The sequence below is a fragment of the Carcharodon carcharias genome, chromosome 7 (genome assembly GCF_017639515.1).
Source record: "Carcharodon carcharias isolate sCarCar2 chromosome 7, sCarCar2.pri, whole genome shotgun sequence".
In the NCBI taxonomy this organism is placed as follows: Eukaryota; Metazoa; Chordata; class Chondrichthyes; order Lamniformes; family Lamnidae; genus Carcharodon; species Carcharodon carcharias.
This window is the reverse complement of record NC_054473.1, coordinates 83,555,418-83,578,682: the sequence shown is the minus strand read 5'-3', so window position 1 is coordinate 83,578,682 and position 23,265 is coordinate 83,555,418. Positions and strand designations below refer to the sequence as shown.

Here is a 23,265-nt window from a genome sequence, read left to right as displayed (position 1 = left end):
TTTAATATTTTTATTATGTTTCTGTTCATGTAAGTGAGTCCTATGTGGTGACATTTTTTTTCCAATTTTCAAAATCTTTAATTTTGATTTTAAAATTCTTCAGCTCCCTGAGGCAGCTTCCTGCCTTTAGGGAGCTTTCAGTGTGTGCTCCTCTGCATATGCACAGACATTTGCACTCGCCCTCCTCCTGCCCCCACATTGGCAGCGCTGAGCTTCTCAGTGTGCCTTTCATGTTGGTTGACTGTTAATTGGCCAGCCAGCGTGAAATCGTGGTCGGGAACAAATCGCAGGTGGAAAGCCGGTTCTTGGCTGCTCCTGGGCATGCCCCACTGCGCCTGCCCAACGACTCAAATCCTGCTCATGGATTTGTGATGGGTAGGTCCATGCCTGACTAATCTAGTTGAACTTCTTTGAGGAGGTAAATGGTGCAGAGTCTACAGATGTTGTCTGTAAGGAGCAGTAAGCTTCTCTACAGAGTATCTCAGCAAAAATGAAAGTGAATAGAATTGGAATCAACCTTACAGCATTGGTTGAACCTGGATTATGTGTTTGGAGGCACAGAATAGTGATAAGGAGAATGTACTTTGATTGGTAGGAAATCCCCATTGATTTATAATGGGACAACTTTTTGCCATATATAGCAGTTTGGATGTAGGGAAAAAATTATTTCCAAATTTGCAGGTGATACCCAGTTTAAACACCACAGAAAGTCTGTGCAAATAGGAGAAGGAAGTTACAGAGTAAGTGGGCAAAACTGTGGCCAACTAGAATATTTTCATAAAGGCCAGTGACTCAAGAACCAAAAAAAATTCTGTATCTTTGTAGGTAAATACCTAAAGGCCCTTAAATTGCTAAAAGTGATTTAAATTGAGCAGGAGCCAAATCACACCAGAGAAAATGAGAAAAAGTCACATTGAAATCAGCACACACACAGGCAGAAACTGAGGAAATTAAGCATAAGTATCTAGAGTATCCCTTCTGCCAGGAAGATGTAATAAATTTCATAATGTTATTGGAATTTATTGTAAAGTAGAGTAATAGTGGTGTGTGTGTGTGTGTGTGTGTGTGTGTTAATTGAATTTCAGACAGCTGATCTGGGTGCTATGATGTATCAGATAGGAAACTAGGTTTGAAATGTTAAGTAGGTAAACGTGGGTGAAGTTTTAGAATGTGCGGTGTAAAGGGAACATTGGCATTTTTAAATAAACCAGAGTAGTTTGAATTCAAAAGAGGGGAGGAAATGTTTCACTTAGTCAGAAAAAGTTAAGAAACAGTGTGTTTATTTTTCCCAAAGATTACTGGTAAAATTTGTACTATGATAGATTTTTATTATTAGAGAGATTAAGCCCAAAGACATAGTGAAACAATGAGAATTAACATTCTAAGGAGAAAATAGGTATAAAAGAGAGAAGCCTGTGTGCAAGGGAAGGAATTCTAAGATCTAACAAGTGTGAAAAGCCTCCAGACTCTGTGCCCAAACTGCTACCTGCAAGAACTGAAGTTAAGAAAACTCACTTTGTATTCGACTGTTCAGGGTATCGCAATACTTTGCCTGGGTCTTTTAAAATCTGTGTTTTTATTGTTGACTTAATGGAGGTGGAACTGGGAGTTAGATCAACTGGGGGAGCTGGAAGTTGTTACAGTAATTTGTAAGCCTGTGTATGTGCTTAAAATCACTTTTTTATTAATAAAGGTTTAATTTAGTTTTGTAAGAAACCTATAAGACTTTGTGGTCTTATTACTACTGAATTCAAGCCACACATCTGGAAATTTATATAAATTGCAAAACAGTTGTGGCAGTTGTTCCAAATTTCCCTTTAGGATTTGAGCACCCCAACGTTTACTATCAGCTGTGCCATAACACTTCTTTCATGGTTAGTGCTAAACTTGAGTTAATAAGTATTAGCGCAAGTAAGTGTAAGTCAAAGGAAAACATTAATAAGTGATTACATTTTAACTGCACTTAAAAGACTCTAATAGCTGGTAAATAGCTAAGAAATTATCACAGTATCTAATTTAATTTACATCACTCTAAATCTGCCTATTTAATCAATCTAGACCTCAAGTGACTACCTAATTCAAGAAATCAACTACAGTTAACAAATAACTAAATTAATTCATAAAGGAATGACAGTGCAGGCAGTGTGTTGGAGTGTGGTATGTGAGAATTTGTAGACAATCAGTTTGCCATATCCCCCGCTTTCAAACATCCAGCCACTGAGCTCGAGTCTGAGTAAGAGACTTAGCGAGGAGGAGGAATCATGAGATAATTTACTCCATAGTATAATCACACAGCAGAGAAACGTTCAGGTACAGGAAGGGGAGAATGTATCCATCAGATAGTCAGGAAAGGTAAAATGAGGAGTAGTAATACAGGAAGTCCAGCAGACATAGCTCGTGTTTGACACATGCAAATCACTCAAGTACCTGCAAATATGAAGAGAAACACTTCGGGAAGGACAGGCAGAATGCCAACCAAAGCATTATGGATCAAGTGACTGTACAATGGAGGTGCGGAGTAGAAATTTTTTAGTTATAGGGGATTCAGTCAGTAGGGAGATAGATGGTATTCTTGGCAGTCAGAGAGAATCCCGAAGGGCATGTTGCTTACCAGGTGCCGTGGGAAGTGACATCTCAAACTACCTGGGAAAGGATCTGGAAAGTGAGGGGTATTTCAATTATTGTGTTCTATTACAGAACCAATGATACAGGGGAGATTAAAGAACAGGACCTGCTAAGAGTATCAGGAGTTATGAGCGAAATTGAAAAACAGGCTGAAATAACATGCGAACCAATAGATCAAAAAAGTAATTGGACTGCTAAAGGAGTGGTTCCATTTCAGAGGACACAGGCACTAGTACAGGGACAGGAAGGACATGTACCATTGGGAATGGACTGCATTTGAGTAGGACCAATGTTTCAGTGGAAAGGGTAACAGGGGTTGTAAATAATGCTGAAAACTAATAACATGTAGGGGAGGGAATAACTAGAACTTACAGAAAACTAGCAACAATGACAGCCAAGAAAACAGGAGTAAAATACAAACTAAGGGAAGGAATAAAGACAACATGAATGGCCAGAAACCAGCTAGTTATAGAGCATAAAAGAGTGCTGAGTGGATGATCCATCTCGGTCTTCTCCTGCACACCCATCATAAATAGGCTTGGACTATAAATGTCAGCTTTGTCAGCGATGGCCTCATCCCAGGACCAAATTTTTTAAAAAGCCGGTCTTTAGCCAATTTGATTGACTCCACTTCATATAGGAAACTGCATTTACTTACCAATAACCTGCTGACCAATGCTCAGTTTGGGTTGTGCTTGACCACTTGACTTCAGACCTCAATACAGCCTTGGTCCAAATGTGGAGAGAAGAGCTGAATGCCTAAGGTGAGATGGGATTGTGTGCCTTTGACATTAAGAGAGCATTTGATCAAGTGTGGTATCAAGGAGTCATAGAGTCACTTAAGGCACAGAATGCGGCCATTTGGATCATTGTGTCTATGTTCTCTCTCTGTAGAGCAACCTAGTCAGTATGCTGCTTTTCTAATACCCCTGCCAAAGTGGACAAGTTCACATTTACCCACATTATGCACCATCTGCCAAATTTTTGCCCACCCACTTTATCCCTTTGTAAACTCTTTATGTCCTCTAGACAACTACTTTCCTACCTACCTTTGTGTCATCAGCAAATTTAGCTACCATACATTCAGTCCTTTCACCCAAGTTATTGATATAGATCGCAGATAGTTGAAGCCCCAATGCTCATCCCTTTGGTACTCCACTTGTTACAGCTTGCCAAACCAAAAATGACCCATCTACCCCTACTCTCTGCTTCCTGTTAGCTAATTAGCCCTCTATCCATGCTAATTTATTACCCCCTATACCATGAGCTCTTATTTTGAGTAGTAATCTTTAATATTGCGCCTTATCGAATGCCTTTTTGAAATCTAAGCACACCACATCTGCAGGTTCCCCTTTATCCACATTGCTTGTCACTTCCTTGAAGAAATTTAATAACTTGGTTAAACACTATATCCCTTTCACAAAACCTTGTTACTCTGCCTGATTGTATTATGATTTTCTAAATGTCCTGCTATTACCACCTCAATAATGGATTCTAGCATTTTCCCTATGACAGATGATAGGCTAACTGGCCAGTAATTTCCGGCCTTCTGTCTCCCTCATTTCTTGAATAAAGGTGTTTCATTTACATTTACTAGACTATTTGTACTAAAGATAACAATGGCAGCAGATGCAATAAGCTAGATATAGAATCCATATGGATTGATTTAAAAGATAACAGTTTCATCATCCTAGTAAGTGTATAGCATAGACTAACATATAGTGGAAGGAAATTAGAAAAATAAAAATGTAGCCAAATCTCCAAGCTGAATGGCTAGCATTGAAGAATAATCATGAGGAATTTCAACTTTTTCCAAATTAACTCGCAGAGAAAGTAGCAAAAAGGAATCAAGGGGACAAATAGCTGAATGGATATAAATAGGTTGAATGGAGAGGCGATGGCATAGTGGTATTGTCGCTGGACTAGTAATCCAGAGCCCAGGGTAATTACCCCCAGGGTAATGCTCTGGGGACCTGGGTTTGAATCCCGCCATGGCAGATGATGGAATTTGAATTCAATAAAAATCTGGAATTAAAAGTTTAATGATGACCATGAAACAATTGTCGTAAAAACCCATCTGGCTCACTAATGTCCTTTAGGGAAGGAAATCTGCTGTCCTTACCTGGTTTGGCCTACACGTGACTCCAGACCCACAGTAATGTGGTTGACTCGTAAATACCCTCTGAAATGGCTGAGCAAGCTACTCAGTTTATCAAACTGCTAAATGAAACAGGACAGACCACCTGGCATCAACCCAGGCACTGGAAATAACAATGGCAATCTCAGCCCTGCGACCCTGCAAAGTCCTCCTTACTAGCATTTGGGGCTTGTACCAAAATTGGGAGAGCTGTCTCACAGACTAGTCAAGCAGCAGCCTGACATAGTTATCCTCACGGAATTATACCTTACAGATAATATCCCAGACTCCACCATCACCATCCCTGGGTATGTCCTGTCCCACTGGAGGACAGACCCAGCAGAGGTTGAGGTTCAGTGGTATACAGTCGGGAGGGAATTGCTATGGGAGTCGTCAACATTGACCCCGGGCTACATGAAGCCTCATGGCATCAGGCCAAACATGATTGCCATGTACTGTCTCCCCTCAACTGATGAATCAATGCTCCTCCATGTTGAAAACTACTTGGAGGAAGCACTGAGGGTGGCAAGGGCGCAGAATGTACTCTGGATGGGGGACTTCAATGTCCATCACCAAGAGTGGCTCGGCAGACTGCAGTAGCCGAGTTCTAAAGGGCATAGCTGCTAGGCTGAGTCTGTGGCAGGTGGTGAGGGAACCAGCAAGAGGGAAAAGCATACTTGACCTCACCCTCACGAACCTGCCTGCCGCAGATGCATCTGTCATGACAGTATCGGTAGGAGTGATCACCACGCAGTCCTTGTGGAGATGAAGTCCCGCCTTCAGATTGAGGATACCCTCCATTGTGTTGTGTGGCATCACCGCATGCTAAGTGGAATAGATTTCAAACAGATCAAGCAACTCAAGACTGGGCATCCATGAAGCTTTGTGGGGTATCAGCAGCAGCAAAATTGTACTCGAACACGATCTGTAACCTCATGGTCCGGCATATCCACCTCTCTACCATTACCATCAAGCCAGGGGATCAACCCTGCTTCAATGAAGAGTGTGGGAGGGCATGCCAGGAGCAACATCAGGCATACCTAAAAGAGAGGTGTCAACCTGGTGAAGCTACAACACAGGACTACTTGTGTGCCAAACAGTGGGAATAGCATACAATAGACAGGGCTAAGCGATCCCACAACCAACAGGTCAGATCTAAGCTCTGCAGCCCTGCCACATCCAGTCATGAATTAAACAACTCACTGGAGGAGGCAGCTCCACAAATATCCCCATCCTCAATGATGGGGGAGCCCAGCACAGCAGTGCACAAGATAAGGCTGAAGCATTTGCAAAAATCTTCAGCCAGAAGTGCCAAGTGGATGATTCAACTCGGCCTCCTCCAGAGGTCCCCAGCATCACAGATGCCAGTCTTCAGCCAATTCGATTCACTCCAGGTGATATAAAGAAACGGCTGAAGGCACTGGATAGTGCATAGGCTATGGGTCCTGACAATATTCCAGCAATAGTACTGAAGGCTTGTGCTCCAGAACTTGCCACGCTCTTAGCCAAGCTGTTGAAGTACAGCTACAACACCGGAATCTACCTGGCTATGTGGAAAATTGACCGGGTATATCCTGCGCACAAAAAGCAGGACAAATCCAACCCGGCCAATTACGGTCCAATCAGTCTATTTTCAATCATCAGTAAAGTGATGGAAGGGGTCATCAACAGTGCCATCAAGCAGCATTTGCTTAGCAATAACCTGTTTGCTGATGCTCAGTTTGGGTTCCGCTAGCGCCACTCAGCTCCTGACCTCATTACAGCCTTGGTTCAAACATGAACAAAAGAGCTGAACTCCAGAGATGATGTCATGAAGCTATTAATGTATATAATATTTTGGGAAATATTTTTCTTTTAAAATATGAGTTTTAGTCTGTGTGTGTGTCTTCATTGGATTAAAGCCAGCTAGCCTGGGCGATTTGATGTGTACTGGTTTGATATGTAAGAGAGATAGCGTGCATTTGCATTTTTTGAATAGAGCATTCAAGAAGTGAGGTGAAAACTGATGCCTATCTAGCAGCTACCAAGCAATCAGTTTATATTACTAATAAAATTGGTACTATGAAAGGTGAAGTTCAAAGAGGCTGGTGAGACAATGAGAATTTGAATTTAATCAGTGGTGGTAGGTACAACTTCAGCAGTTTTGAGTGTGTAGAGCAGAGGCAATGTAAGATCAAAGCCTGTAAGTTTACCACTGTGTCTGCAAGGAACCAAAGTGAGGAAACCTCATTTTGAATTCGTAAGGTGAAAATGCTTTGCCTGGTGTTTGGTTAAGCCAATGAGTTGCTGTTGCCTTAATGGAGATTATTTTGGGAATTTATTAAAAGTTGTGATAATGTAAGGGGCATTGAGGGACAAGCGTTACTAGATTGTGTTCAGCTGTATGTGTCCAGTCCAACAAGAAAGGCACTGCTAGACCTGGTTCTTGGGAATGAGGTGGGCCAGGTAGATCAAGCGACAGCAGGGGAACAATTAGGGGACAGTGAACATTATATCATAAGGTTTAGGATGATGGTGGATAATGACATTGGTCAATCCAGAGTAAGAATAATCAACTGACAAAGAGCGGACTTCAATGGGGCGAGAACGGAGCTGGGCTGGATATACTGGAACCAAAGGTTGGCAGGAATAACAGTAGCTTAACAATGGGCTACCTTCAAAGAGGAGAGGTTTGGGCACAGTCAAGCTTTGTTCCCTCAAAAGGAAGGGTAGGACAAACAAATCCAGAGTTCCCTGGATGACAAGGGAGATAGAAATGAAGCTAAAGAAGAAAAAGTGTGCTTACGACAGGTGTCAGTTAGCAAATACAATTGAGTATTCCATCACACTCCTGAATTGTCCTTTGCAGGTGGGTGGTCAGGCTTTGGGGGGTCAGGAGGTGAGTTACAGGATTCCTAGCCTCTGACCTGCTCTTATAGCCACAGTATTTATATGGCTAGTCCAGTTCAGTTTCTGGTCAATGATAACCCCCTGGATGTTGATAGTGGGGAATTCAGTGATGGTAATGCCATTGAATATAAAGGGGAAATGGTTAGATTCTCTCTTTTGGAGATGGTCATTGCCTGACACTTGTGTGGCGTGGATGTTACTTGCCACTTCCCAGTCCAAGACTGGATATTGTCCAGGTCTTGCTGTATATGGACATGGACTGCTTCAGTATCTGAGGAGCCATGAATGGTGCTGAACGTTGTGCAATCATCAGCGAACATCCCCACTTCTGACCTTATGATGGAAAGAAGATGAAGCAGCTGAAGCTGGTTTGGCCGAGGACAGTACCCTGAGGAACTCCTGCAATGATGTCCTGGGACTGAGACGCTTGATCTCCAACAGCTACAGCCATCTTCCTTTAGGCTAGGTATAACTCCAGAGATATGTTATCAGCCTGGGGCTTAGCATGGGCTTGGCCTTCCTCCCTCCTCCAACTGCCTGGAGCTGCATCTGCTTGTGACCCTGTATTTGCATACACACTGACGTGAGAGCATCTGTGCTGGCGGAAGGTGCAGTGGAATGATATGACAGTGTTCCTTCTGAGGATCCCTCCTCCTCTTCTGAGGTGAACAGATGCCCCTGGCCTCTGCAGCTGAGCGTCCTTCGGGAACACCAAGGCCTGCATGAGGGAACAGAAACTTTTGGAGTTTAAGGGCTTCACATCTTCTTATCCCTAACATGCCTGATGTGGAGCTCTGCATGGTGGACACACGAGCACTATGCCTAATGTGTAATCCAGATGCACCCTTGTGCTCCTGCACTCAGTCTTGGATTAACACTCCTATTTTGTCATCAGCAGTTGTGCGTTCGCCCTGCAACCCAACCAGTTTGAGGTCCTCCGCCACTGCTGGGGTCAGAGCATCAATGTGCGGGATGTCTCCACCAGTCTTGCCCTATTCCTTGTTGTTGTGTGCTTGTTTCTCCTGCAGGAAGGAGGAGGGACACTGTTAGTTTTCCCACAAAGACTGCCACAACACGTAGGCAACCTTTGGCCTGTGATGGGGACTCAGAAATGCCTCGTCCATACATTCGCTCTCCAGGGATGGGAGTGGGGTGGTCATCAAAGGTAGACAGCTGCTTCTCACCAAAACACAGCCACCTATCTGAAAGGATTGTCTGCTGCCAGACCTCCTTGCCACTGCCTGGGTCCTTACTCCCTCCCCATCTGATACACATTGGGACCTTGCCCATACAAGGCCCCAAAGAGGAGACTCTAACTCCTAGAAATCACTTCGTAACATCCTCCATTATGCCACCGTATACAGATTTTAAACCGATATATTACACAAAATATTAACTAAATCCCTCTTTTGTTGATGTAAGGGGTATGGGAGGAGATTTGAAAGCAAGATTCCAGTTCTTTTCAAAGAATCCTGTTGAAAGCATTCCTATTTCCCCTTTCAACAGAACCTTCTGATGGTTTGATTCCTCCCTTAATTGTTGTAACTAAAAAGAGAAATGATTCCTATTGAACTGTAATTTATTATAATTTGTGATTGAGGTTTTAGATATGTTTTCCAAAACAAGCTACTGGAACCACAATGGATATTAAAGTCTTTTTTGACATAAGTAAAAATATCCAAGTCTATTGACTTCATAGTTGATTTGTGAAGGTAGATAACTGGGGAATCAAATGCCAAAATTCTTCATAATGCATGTCAGACTGTTGTGTACTTCATATTCTGTAAAATCGTTGATGTGTGAAAGTCATATGACGTATGTGTAAGACTGTGGCACAGTCAGCCCTGGTTGAGTTTTAAACTGCTACCAGAACAAAATATAAACATTGTTGAAGGTTAGCTGTCATGTGAGATTGGCCTGTAACATGCTCATGTACAACTTAAAGTAGCCAATGACCATAACCAACCTTGTTTATACTCACTCAAAGGACGTATCCATGTTTGCTGTAACTGGCTAAAATGGTGGGTGAACTCAGGGGTCTCATGGTGTCTGCTGGAGGACTAAATGTTAGACGTTGTGTGCTGTCTATTCCTGTTGCTTTTAGTAAGTGCTACCTTTACACTTGAGGAGCTGGGGTAGATTTTCAACTTTCCAGCCGGGTGAAATTGATTTTGCAGCCTGGCCGTTTGTTATGGAAACTGTGGAATTTTCTTTTCCACTGATTTCTATAACAAGTGGACCATCAAAATACCTGTGGAAATGTACCACACTGCTTCTAGATGTTACTAATTTCACAAAAGTGTTAACAAATAGTTCTAACAGGAAACCAGTGTGATTTTGGGTTATACGTGGGTACTGTCTGCTATGCGCAGGTGCATTGGGCTCCTTATACATACTTAACATTGGTAATGAAATGCAATCAAGTGCTGTCGCTAATAGAAACAAGATTTATTAAAACACCTGGATTTTTACTGGCCAGATTGATCAGAACGGAAATGGGCGACCAAAAGAATGGCACCGACAGGCTGCATGCCTGTTATATTGTTATATTAACCATAAAGAGTAATTGTGAGAATGTACATCTGTGGTGCTACAGATTACTGCTGCACTGCAGTCACCAGTCACATGCAGAGCTGAAGGAAATACACTTGCATTTTGAGTCTAAGTGTGATTATTTCTAACTTATGGCAATCAGGAGACATAACAGTGCTAGTATGCTACCATGTGATATTCATGAGAGTGGGGGCAAGGTAGGCCAGTGAACTTGTCTACATCAATCATGAGGCCAGTTCTATTGGTTAAGGAGCTCACTAGGAGCTTGTCTTATTCACCGTTGTAACTTTCATGGAGGTGGATGGCCTTCAGCTTCTGCCTGCTGCAAACCAGCTCAATGGGGGCAATCGATTGGCTGAAAGCTAATGTGAGAAGATGCAGTTTGAAGGGGTCCTATCCCATTATGCAAAAATTCAATTAATTTGAAGAGCTTGTCACCAGCCTACCCTATTCTGTGTTCCAGACTTCCTGCTATACTCCAAAATGTGGAAAGCTTTAACTTTTGTCAGTTTTTGTGCTAAAACCTTAATGTACAAACGGTATCCACAGAATAGGCTGCTGAAGTGAGTCACAACAGGGCCCACGTTTCAACTAACCCATCTCTATTTCGGGTTTCCTGGTCAGGGCAAGCCCATCCCCAGCTCAGGTGACAGGTTGCCTCCACGAAAATTACAAGGAGCTTCAGCTCCCCATCAGGGTCGGGTTGGGTGGGGGCAGCAGTGGATGATGGTAAATCCGCAACCAGGAAATGAATCTGCCTTCCGTTTCTCGCCCTCTGTGAGAAAATCCACCCCAGATATTAGCATTGCCATAGGAAAGGAGGAATTGCAGGTTTAAGAACAGGGTGAAATGAAAATGTCCACTTGAGGTACTAAACCAACAACCTTGCCCATACCATTTGCAATGACTTATCCTGCTGGAAGCATTGGAAAGACAGCTAATAAGTAAATTTTTTCAATGTGGCTTTACTATTTTATTTCTTTATCTATTTTTGGACAAAGAATGCACTGTTATGGGCAATTTGAGGCAGTTTTGTTAGTATTTTCTTATTCAGAATGAACCGTGCAATGAATTGGCAACCTTGAGGGAATAGCTAGCATGTGTGAATGTTGCAAGATATCAGTATTTGTTTTAAAATAAAAAAAAAACAGAAAATGCTGGAAACACTTAGCAGATCTGAAAGCATCTGTGGAGTGTTAGGTCAATAAGACATGAAATTAAATCCAAACTGTATATATCAAAACTATTGTTTTTTGCTATTTTTAAAAATTGAGTTTCTGCTGAACCAAAAGATGGCTGCTAAAAGTCACATGACCACAGGATTGGCCCTTTCTCCTGGAAACTACCAACAGGAGTTACAAGAACAAAAGAATCAACATCATGGAATCTCACACACAATTGTAAGGATGTTATAATCACAAAACCAGGGGACTTGCAGATCGAAACTTGTTTTTCCTGCAGAATTAACAGACTCATCTCACACCTGGGACTGCCCCAGTCCATTTCAAAAGAGGACCATTGAGGAGAAAATGGATATCATTTGCATCTTGATAACCTTACCCCTCTAGCAGAATCAGGGGGCCTGCCTAGACAATGGCTTCCTGACACAAGAATCTCAATATGGATGATAACTCTTTCAAAAACTAATGGCTAGGATGTTATCAGTCCTGCGACCAAAAGCCAATTCCAGATAATAGATAAACATCCCTTTGACGTCATTGTGGAGAAAGGAGGTTACATGACTCGAGTGACCATTATGAAATCTCTCTTCTTTTGAGAACTGACAAATCCTGACACTGCCGTTTTAACACCAACTGAAAAGGACGGCAGCAGCGCAGCTGAGCAAGCAGCCAGTTACCACCTCTCAACTCCTTGAAGCCTGTTTGATTTTCAAAAGTCACTGATCATTGCCTGCCAAGTGGTCTAAGCACAGAAACTCCATCATGCCATGTCATCATTCATTTCAAGGACTCTCGTGTTGTTGTCTCCACCAGAAACTCATTTGGACTGAACTCTGCCACGAAGGAAACACCCTCTGGACTTTAATTTCTCGGACTTTGGAAATCACATGAACTAATATTAATTTCAGCGGTTCTTTTATTGTTGTTACCCATAGTTGTAAATCTTCCTCATTTCTATTTCTCTTACTGAATGTATGTATGTACATATTATAAAGAATTCAGGTTCTCTCTCTCCTATCCATAACAGGAGAGAGAAAAACAGAGTTAATGTTTCAGGTTGTGACCTTTCATCAAATGTTAACTCTGTTTCTCTATAACTCTTGTTCTTAAAAGTTGTTTCTCCTGATGCTGCCAAATACTAGACTTTATCTAGTATTTTCTGGTGTGGAGAGGGGGAATTGTAAATTTAAGGATAGTGCAAAATTAAGCCTTAATTGTATAGCAATGGTACAATGGTGTAACCTTAATACTTGTATCAGTGGTATTTTATGTGTAATGTTACTGGCATTATATGGAATTTTCCACTCATTTGTATGTGAGTAGATCTAAGTTAACTTGAACTCCTTTTATGATTATAGGAATCCGAAGAGAAGCTACGGTATGTAGCAGGCAGCATCCTAAGTGAGGGTGATGAGAAACCATCTGAAGAGCTGATCAAACTCTTTGAGAAATTCGGCTTCAAGATAATCTCCTTCCCAGAGGTCACACACGTTGTTATGACAACTTTCCCTTTCACGACCTTTCTCTCACTGCTCATAGCGATGTACAGGGTGTACCCAGTCCTGAATAATTACATCAAGGTAGGAACTATCTCATTGAGTCAGTTAGTGGAAGTTTAGCAATTCCTCATTTTCTTGGCATGACCCGTAATTCATGTCCTGTATTTGGTAATGCCAACACCACAGTTTTAAGCCTTGCAATTGGCTCTCTGTGACACTGAAGCTGAAAGCCTTGAAAATTTCCAATATCGATACAAGTAATGGTACTGCTAATTTTCAGCCTTCTGACAGCACAGGCACCAGGATCACAGACACTTTGGGATACAGCAGTATCCACACTTGTGGCTACTCCAGTGAAAAGCACTGCAGAGCATCTTTGGATAGTATAGTCTGTTATTGTATCTGATTGTAATGCTCAAAGGTGCCACTGATGCTGATTATATTAATTGGATTATATTAACTGATTTCAGAACCACAAGGAGCTGAAATTATATTTGTTGTGTTTGTGTGTAATTGCTGTTTCTAATTTCTGTACAATATAGCGTTGATTATTGTTGGAGTGCCTTGTGATTTCTATTTAAAGATATCCCATAATTGGAAAAAAAATCTGGTAATTTCAATTTTTAGTAATTGCCTTGTAGGGAATGATAGATGGATTGAATAGTTTTCTGTGTGCGTGTGTGTGGGTTAGTATGTAAGCTGAAGTTCAGTGGCTGCATATTCCTTCACTTAAGATCCTTCATTCTATATATGCAGGAAAATTTCTATGACCAATTGCTGTGTGCGATGTGAGGAAGTCATGGTGGGCTTAGCAGAGCATTATCAGATTTCGAGAGAGTAACATGGGGCAGTTAAGAGTGGCGATGAATGGGTGCTTTGGAGAATGCCAACAGAGGCACAGAGAATGGCTGCAGGCTTATCTAAGAAGGAGTCAAGCCTGGGATTTTAGCAGGACAGTAGGAAAATTGTGTAATGTTCAAGAATCAGGTAGGCAATTGGGGAGGCAGCATCTCTGAGAGGGGAGAAATGAAAGGATGCATGGTGACAAAAGGGAGGGGTTTAGGAGAGGTAAAGAGAAAAAGTGGGTGGAAAACAAAGTGGAATTAGGAGTGATGGGCTCAGAATTGGGGTGGATCCACAAAGGCACATGGGAAAACTCCAGTTACATAGGCAACTGAGTCTTGGCGTGAAAGAGTAGTCTTGACATCCAAAGAAGCCTAGGAATTTGGAAGCCAAATTTGAGCAGCATTCCAGTGATCGCTGAGTAAAACAAAGTGCAGGCATGATAGGGGTAGGCAATGAACAATTGGCTGAGCAGCTAAACTAGCAAGTAACTTCATGATACAGCTAAACCGCACCTACAAAACAGGAGGCTGGGAGAAAAAGGGCAATGGATGACCAAGGATAGAGGAGCAAAGGAGCTGCAATCCTGGGACCCATCTTGAATCAGTCTCTTTTTGTTATGCAGTGATGCTACATCTACTTGTTATCTGCAACTTTTCAGTACAGGTTGATTTTAGGTAAATATCCCTTATTTGAATTGAGGACAAATGTGGTTTCTTGTGAAATTACTTTGAAGTTCTACTTACCGGCTAAATGTCACCATTATCCTCAGTCTAAGGGACTTTATGGGACTTTAACTGTGAATTTATAAGTCATATGATATAGCTGAGCCTGTCCTTGGCAGTAAAAATGGTCAGCTGGTGGCAGGCAACATTTACTTTTCTGTACTGTTCCTGCTATGGGCTTGGTGAGTGAAGACCTCTAGAGGTGGTCTCCAAGCTTCCAGATGCAATATTGCCACTTACTTACCTTACGGTTGTGAAGAATGTCACTGAGACATAATGTAGTATGTTATGGGACAAAAAAAGAGAGGAATATATGCTAAGATACCTAGGTGGTGATGGGGGTGGGGTGGGTGGAGAAACCATTTCCTCTTTTCCCACTAGAAACAAACCTTACACTGTACAAAGTGTCTTCATTTAAATCCAGTGGCAATGGGAGCGATTGAAATATTTAGTGGGGAATAAAATTCATGGTTTATTGTGACAGATGGTCAGGAAAGCCAGTTTCTGATCTCTGAAATGGGAACTGTGCTGCAAGTTTGTCTAATTAACAGTTTTAGCTGGAGAGCATGCAGTTAGATTGTCTGTTGTACCGTACATAACGCCTGTAGTCTGCCCTATTGGCTTTCATTACTGTGACCCACTAACAGAAATGTGTTTAATTATCAGGATTTGTGGTAGCTATGTGATCAAGCTCCAAAAATCACATTCTAGCGCTGCCTGCTCTTACAAGAAGCTGGCAGAATTTTGTTCAGCTTCTAAGTATGAAGCTTGCAGTTGGGGGTCTTTGGCTTTTGTGAGGATCCCGTGGAATTGTGAGTGTGAAATGAGGCAGTGTTGCCATGAAAGAGTTTTTGCAAATCTTTTTACACTTGTCTGCCAAATACCTGATGCACTAATATAATTCATGCCAAAACCTGTCATTGTGTTACAAAGATACAGTACGTGTTTGGAAAAGCTATGCATGGCTCTTCTCCCATCCTGTTTTCCTTTTCCTATTTTATTTGATCAAAAATCATATTCCTCCATGTTGGTTACAGCTTAGCTCAGTTTCTTTTCAAATGGGCTGCAATGGAGGATTATCAGCTCATTGTCAACTCCTTGTTCAAGGACTGTGTATTTAGAAATACTGCTTAGATTTGTTGTCTAGTCTAGAAAATCATCTTGTGATCTCTGAGATAATAGAGCACAGAAGGAGGTCATCTGGCCCATTGTGCCTGTGCTGTCTCTTGAAAGAACTATTCAATTAATCCAACTTCCCTGTTCTTTCCCTATAGCCCTGCAAATTTCTACTTTTGAAGTATATTTCCAGTTGTTGAAAGTTATTATTGAACCTGTTTCCAGTACCCTTCAGGCAGTGAATTGCAAATCATCATAATTAGTTGATTTTTAAAAAAAACGCTCATCTCCTCTCTGGATGTTTTTGCCATTATCTTCAATCTGTGTCCTCTGATTACCTACCCTACTGCTGGTGGAAACAGTGTAGATAGGGAGAAACTATCAAAATCCCCTGCAATTTTGAATCTCCCTTTAACCTTCTCTGCTCTAAGGAGAACAATCCCAACTTCTCCAGTCTTCAGTTAACTACCATAGATAATGCTGTATAAGTTGACCTTTGAAACTTCCAAAACCGGTGTTTTATTTATACACGGAGTATAAAATGCAAATTGCTGGTGTGGGAGGTCATCAATTTGAAATGTTATTTCAAAAAATCCACCAGTAGTTCATATTAAATTAATGTGGCATGTTTATTGAATTAATTAAGTGTACAAAGTTACCTTAAACCACAATTAGTGTTTTAAACAGTCAAATTCATTGTCTTTGGTATCCGAAGCAGAATTCATCGAATTCATTCTGAGTCACTTTGATTATGGCATCATCATAAGGATCTCACTCTGGATCAGATTTGGTGTTTTCCCTTTCAGAATCATTCCCTTTGCAAAAAAAAAAATCTTCCTCTCCATCCGTTGAATAGGATATTTGGCTCTTTTTGAACAATCTGATGATAATTTGTGTGTTAATAGCATCCCATGATTTGATAATGAAACCACACAAAACATCAAGTGGTACATCCCTGCACTCTTTGAGAAGGCTTTTTTCTCCATCAACCATCCACCTATTCCATTTGGTACAAACGTGATCCTTGAATGGCTTGTTGAGACACATTTCCAAAGGTTGAAATACAGAGGTTAGTTCCCCAGATATAACTGCAATGTGGGTGTTATTTCTTTGCAGGCACCTCTTGATCTTATCAGTTGTATAGCATCTGAACATGCCCCACACTAATAAACTGCATTCTTTATGTGGGGCACCTATTCCACATATTATCGATCCACAACTTCACTCCATCCAACTGTTGTCATGGACATGCACAACAGCTGTTGCAGAAACTTGATGTTCAGCCTGGTTTTAAGTTTGAAAATTACTGTAGGCTTTAATTTTGGTCCGTCAGCCATGTGGGCTAGTACCACCGTGAACCTTGTCTTCTCATGTCCTGTTCTGGTGACGATGCAACTATTCTGACGATTTTCGAGGACCCATTCCTATACATACTTCTCAAGATCAGGCCAGTGGCTGTTCCCTGTTCTGATGGCGCATTTGGTCTTGGACATCGTCTTCAGGGCAGATTCCTCTTCCTTCCATTCTTGCATCAGTTCTTCACAAACACCGACTTGCCTCGCTGCAGCACAGTTATTTGACAAGTTAGCAAATTTACATCTTTTAGCTTGAAAGTAGCTTCACACTTAATTCTTCTTGCTAGAGGATCCATTTCTGTTTGTCACTCGCCATGTCATGCGCGGTGTAAGTGTATCTTAAATTCCCACGCATCTTCTTCATAACACAGTTTTTACTGCCTGTTTGATTCTATGCGTCATCTCACATTATAAGGTAAGCAAAACATGCATTTCTGGTGTGAAAAATTGAGGCTGACTACTAATGTGGCTATTGCACTTCGTGTGAAAAGGGGCATTGACTTATAGACAGAGCATGTGCAAAAACATGATTTTTGGCACCAAAATAATGGGCCATTTTATATGTTATATGCAGTGACATACAGTAAAATCTCTCATTCCTGGTATCAATCTGGTAATCTCATCTGCTCCATCTCCATGTTGGGATGAACAACCCAAATAAAATTGAGTGATAGTGGAGATTGATTGCAAGTAACTGAAATATAATCAACATTTTAGAATTTACTCTGGTGTACCACTGCTTTTTAGAGTTACTTTTATCTTAAAAGGGATAGTTAATTGTGAAATTTGCAAGTGGAATGCACCCATGGCAGTTAGGACAATAGTCCCCATTGGGGAATGCATGCTACTCAAGTAAGATGAATAATGTCATTGTTTTTACTATCTTGGCTGGATCTGTTAGAAAGGTTGCTAGAATAATTTGCTGGAATAATATTGCATCCTAAAGATGCTACTCCATCGAGATGCATCATGGTCCAAAATTTGTAGGGCTTATGTGAGGGTGTCCACAATTGTAGCCAAGGCCACTATGTTGGAATTGAAGTCCAAATCTGTACAAAGGTGCATTTCAGCTGTGAACTTTGCAGGTAATTCTCTATCCTATATATGGAGATCCAGTACAAGGAAAAGATTAGTGCAGATAAATGTAGGTCCCTTACAGTCCGAAACGGCAGAATTTATAATAAAGAACAAGGAAATGGCAGAGCAATTAAACCAATTTTTTGAGGATATAACTAGCAGAATAAATAAGGGAGAACCAGTGGATGTGGTGTATTTGGATTTTCAGAAAGTTTTTGTAAGAGGTTACCATGTAAGAGGTTAATGTGCAAAATTAAAGCACATGGGATTGGGGTAATATATTGGCATGGATTGAGAATTGGATAGCAGGCGATAAACAGAGAGAAGGAATAAATGGGTCATTTTTGGAGTGACTAGTGGGCTACTGCAGGGGTCAGTGCTTGGGCCCCAGCTATTCACATATATATTAATGATTTGGTTATGGGAACCAAATGTAATATTTCAAAGTTTGCTGACGACACGAAACTTGGTGGGAATATGAGTGGTGAGGAGGATGTTAAGAGGCTTCAAGGTGATTTAGAGAAATTGAGTGAGTGGGCAACTATGTGGCAGATGCAGTATAATGTGGATAAGTGTGAAGCTATCCACTTCAGTAGGAAAAACACAATGGCAGAGTATTATTTAATTGGTGATAGATTGGGAAATGCTGATCTACAAAGGGACCTGAGCTTGGCCTAAATAGCCAAGTGGTTAATGCCTACCTCCTTGAAGTGGTTATGGTACTGCGCTTGTAACCCCAAGATCAAGAGTTCAAATCTCACAATGGCAAACTATGAAACAATGTAACTTCATCTGAAACAGATGGAAATTGCAGGATCACTGGCCATAATTTAATACTTACTCGGAACTCTGCGAGCTTTCGGGTTCGGGACACATTTTGTCGCCCGGATCCGACTTCTGTACACCGCCGCGGAGTGTCTAGTGAAGGTTAACGGGTCCCTGACGGCGCCCCTTCGCTTTGGGAGAGGGGTACGTCAGGGCTGCCCCCTGTCTGGCCAGTTGTATTCTATCTGCGTGGAGCCTTTCCTGCGCCTCTTGCGGAGGAGGTTGTCGGGATTGGTTCTGCGCGGGCCGGGCATCGGGGTGGTCCTTTCGGCTTACGCCGATGACGTGCTTCTTATGTTTAGTGACCCGGCTGACCTGCGGAGGATGCGCGAGTGCCAGGAGGTCTACTCTGCCGCTTCTTCTGCCAGGATCAACTGGGGTAAATGTTCTGGACTCCTGGTCGGTCAGTGGCAGATGGATCCCCTACCCGAGGAGCTCAGGCCTTTCACCTGGAGCAGGACCAGCCTCCTCTACCTGGGGGTCCATCTCTGCCCCGCTGAGGAATCCTGGCCGGCAAACTGGCAGGAACTGGAGACGAAAGTCACCGCTCGCCTGCGGCGCTGGACAGGACTGCTCCGAGTGCTATCTTACCGAGGTCGAGTTCTGGTCATAAACCAGCTGATCGCCGCCATGTTGTGGTATCGGCTGGTCACTTTGACCCCTCCCCCGGACTTTGTCACAAGAATCCAGAGATTGTTAGTCGACTTCTTCTGGGACAAAAGATTGCACTGGGTCGCTGCCGAGGTTCTGAGTCTCCCGCTTAGGGAGGGTGGTCAGGCGCTAGTGTGCCTACGCACACAGGTGGCGACTTTCCGCCTTCAGACCCTGCAGCGATACCTCTACGTCGAGCCTCCTCCTAGATGGTGTGCCCTGATGACGTATTTCCTCCGTCAGGTGCACGGCCTGAATTATGACGTGCAGCTCCTGTTTATAGAACAGCTGGGCCTCGGTGGCTCCTTGCAGGCGTTGCCCGTCTTTTACCAGGACCTGATCAAAGTCTGGAAAGTGGTCGCCTCGCGACGCAGCTCTCCCCCGTCAGGAGTAGCGGCTATCGTCAGAGAGCCGCTGCTCAGGAATCCGCCCCTCCGTCCTTTTCAGTGGTTGGCGGAGAGGAGGGCTGTGGCCGCAGGGGTGACCAGGATCGGGGATGTGCTGGGTGGCGGAGGACTGGGCTGGATGCACCCGCAGGAGTTGGCGCGACGCGCGTCTGTGAGTGTCCAGGTCGCAGCCGATGCCATCCAAGACCTGAGAACGGTCGTGCTCGGACCCGACGTTATTTTGGGTCTTGAGGCGGCCCAGGTGCGCGGTGTTCTTCCGTCTGAGCGTTCCCCTGTTCGGACGGAATTCCACATTGGCCCCAAGTCCCGAACCCTCCCTCGGGCGCTGGTGCCCCGCAATATGAGCCACCTCGGGGACATGCCCTCTGTGCCTTTTGGCACGGCAAAGAGGGGCTTTTTGTACGGACTGCTGCTGCACACCTTCCATTTTCTCGCCCTTGTCCGTCGACCGGACACGCCCTGGCGTGCCTTGTTGCCGTCCGGCGGCGGAGGCCCTCGATGGGAGGCCCTCTACGGAGGTGTCCTCCCCCTTTCTATCGGGGACCTGGGTTGGAGGGTGTTGCATGCAGCAGTCCCTTATAATAAGAGGATGCATAGGTTCACGGACTCTCAGGACACATGCCCTTTTTGCGGTCTTGTGGAGTCCGTGGACCATGTATACATGGGGTGTTGTAGGCTGCACTCCCTTTTTAGTTATTTGAAAAACCTTTTATTGATGTTTTGTTTGCACTTCAGCCCCACGCTCCTGATCTATGGGCACCCGGTGCGGAAGGGGGTCGGGAAGGAGGAGGACCTCCTCGTGAACCTGCTCCTGGGCCTGGCCAAGTTGGCCATTAACAGGTCCAGGCAGCGGGCGATCGACGGGGGAGTCCCGCCCGATTGTTTGTCCCTCTTCCGCGGCTACGTTCGCTGCCGGATGTCCCTGGAGAAGGAGCACGCGGTGTCTGCTGGCACTCTCGAGGCCTTCCGTGCTCGGTGGGCACCGCAGGGACTGGGGTGTTTTGTTGACCCCTTTAATCACATTTTGATTTAAAGTTTGTAAGTTTCCTTTAAACTTTGTTCTTGGTTTTACAGCTGACCTGAATTAGGGGCTGTGCCTGATTTATCCCAATTTTGTTGATTTGGTTTTCATTTAAAAGATTATCAAGAGTTCAAATCTCACAATGGCAAAACTATGAAACAATGTAACCTCATCTGTATAAACAGATGGAAAACGTGTTTGTACTCGAAAGAGTTACAAAGGGACCTGGGTGTCCTTGTACACCAATCACTGAAAGCAAGCAAGCAGGTGCAGCAAGCAGTTAAGAAGACAAATGGTATGTTGGCCTTCATTGCGAGAGGACTTGAGAACAAGATGCTTTACTGCAGCTGTACAGGGCCTTATTGAGACCACACATGGAGTATTGTAAGAAAGGTGCCATAGAGGGAGTGCAGTGAAGGTTCACCAGACTGATTCCTGAGATGGCAGAATTGTTGTATAAGGAGAGGTTGGGCCGACTAGGTCTGTATTCAAGGAGTTTAGAAAAATGAGAGGGTATCTCATTGAAACGTATTACATTTTGACAGACTGGATGCAGAGATAATGTTTCCTCTGGCTTGGGGGTCTAGAACAGTGGGTCACAGTCTTGGGATACGAGATAGACCATTTAGGACTGAGATGAGGAGAAACTTCTTCACTCGGAGGGTGATGAACCTGTGGAATTCTCTACCATAGAAGGCTGTGGAGACCAAGTCACTGAGTATATTTAAGAAGGAAATAGATTTCTGGACTCTAAAGCTGTTCAGAGTTATGGAGAGAGTGGGAGTATGGCATTAAGATAGAGAATCAGTCATGATCATATTGAATGTCGAAGCAGGCTCGAAGGGCCGAATGACCTACTCCTCCTATTTTCTATGTTCCTAAGTCACCATCTCAAAGATTGGCTCCATTATGCGTTAATAATATCCATGTTTAAATAGGCTCAGAAATCTGAGTTAGCACCAGATCAGCAAATTGATGCATTTAATTCTAGCTCACTTCGCACAAGACTAAATGATTATGCTCTGAAAATAATCTTGAATCAGATTTTGCCCTGACACATCAACCAAACCCGTCCTTGTTGGTTGATCGTTACTAACTCATCTGGGTATGGACACCTCATGTGCAACCGGAGTCTGACCTTGTCAGAGCACTAGCTACCAAACTGTCACCAACATGGAAGAGGCCATGGGTAAACACAGAATAAGATGGGAAGACAACATGGATGGATGGATCTTACTATCAATGAGGCATAAGCGAGAGCCCTGAAGTGGAAAGATTGGAAGTAGCTCATAGCAGCATTGCTTTCTATTGGCTAAGTTCATAGAAAATGACTTGAAACGGTTAACTTTGTGCATCCTAATGTTTTCTGTTCCTGCTTCTCTAGGTGCCTCTTGTCCCATTAGGGACTGCAAGTTAATTAACACTGAACGTGGTTGCACTTTGAGTGCTGCTGCCTTTCTATTTTTAAATAATGAAGATGCATACAGAGGGAAAAATGAATATGCAAATTCATAGTAGAATCACTTTAAATACACTCTTGCTTTACAGGGATTTTTCGTGTTCCCTTTGCTGATCTCCCTAACTCCACATTCTGCGGAGTACAGGTTGCCCAGAAAACCTTAGCCTTGCCTTTTAACACTAAACTCCACAACTGCATTAATCCATTGTGTGGCATCCTTAACCCAATGGTGACTGTGGAAACTACAAAGGAGTTCCCCTACCATTTGCCACAGGAAAGATCATTGCAAGGATCCTCCTCAATCAACTCCTCCCAGTAGCTGAGGATCTCCTCCCAGAGCCACAGTTTTAGATTTTACCCATCGAGAGGCATCACAGACACGATCTTCACCGGACAGCAAATGCAAGGAACAGCACCAACCACTGTACATGGCCTTTTTTGATCTCACAAAGCCTTTGACTCTGTCAATGGTGAAGGTCTGTGGCGTATCGTCCTCAAATTTAGTTGCCCTCAGAAATTTGTCACCATCCTTCGCCTATTCTACGATGACGTGCAGACCATGATCCTTACTAATGAAACCATCACAGACCCTATCTCAGCGAAGACTGGGGTCAGACAAGGCTGTGTCATTGCACTAACTCTCTTCTCCATTTTCCTCATTGTAATACTGCACCTCACCTCCAGCAAATCGCCCACAGCCACGGTGATAATCTACAGAACAGAAAGGACAAAGGCAGCAGAAGCTTGGAAACACGATCACCTGCAAGTTCCCTTTAAGCCACACACTATTCTGAACTAGAGCTATTATTGTTGTTCCTTCACTGTCACTGGGTCAAAATCCTGGAACTCCTTTCCTAGCAGCACTGTGGGTGCACTTACACCACATGGACTGTAGCAGTTCA

General features: G+C 43.2%; 1 protein-coding gene across 1 annotated transcript in view; it reads left to right on the top strand.

Moving 5' to 3' along the window:
* Window positions 1–23,265, top strand: part of LOC121280368 (testis-expressed protein 264 homolog) — a 391,323-nt gene that overhangs the window by 53,876 nt on the left and 314,182 nt on the right. Inside the window, exon 2 of the mRNA XM_041192306.1 lies at window positions 12,744–12,965. Coding sequence (XP_041048240.1) covers window positions 12,744–12,965 — 222 coding nt within the window. The remainder of the gene's footprint in view (window positions 1–12,743; window positions 12,966–23,265) is intronic.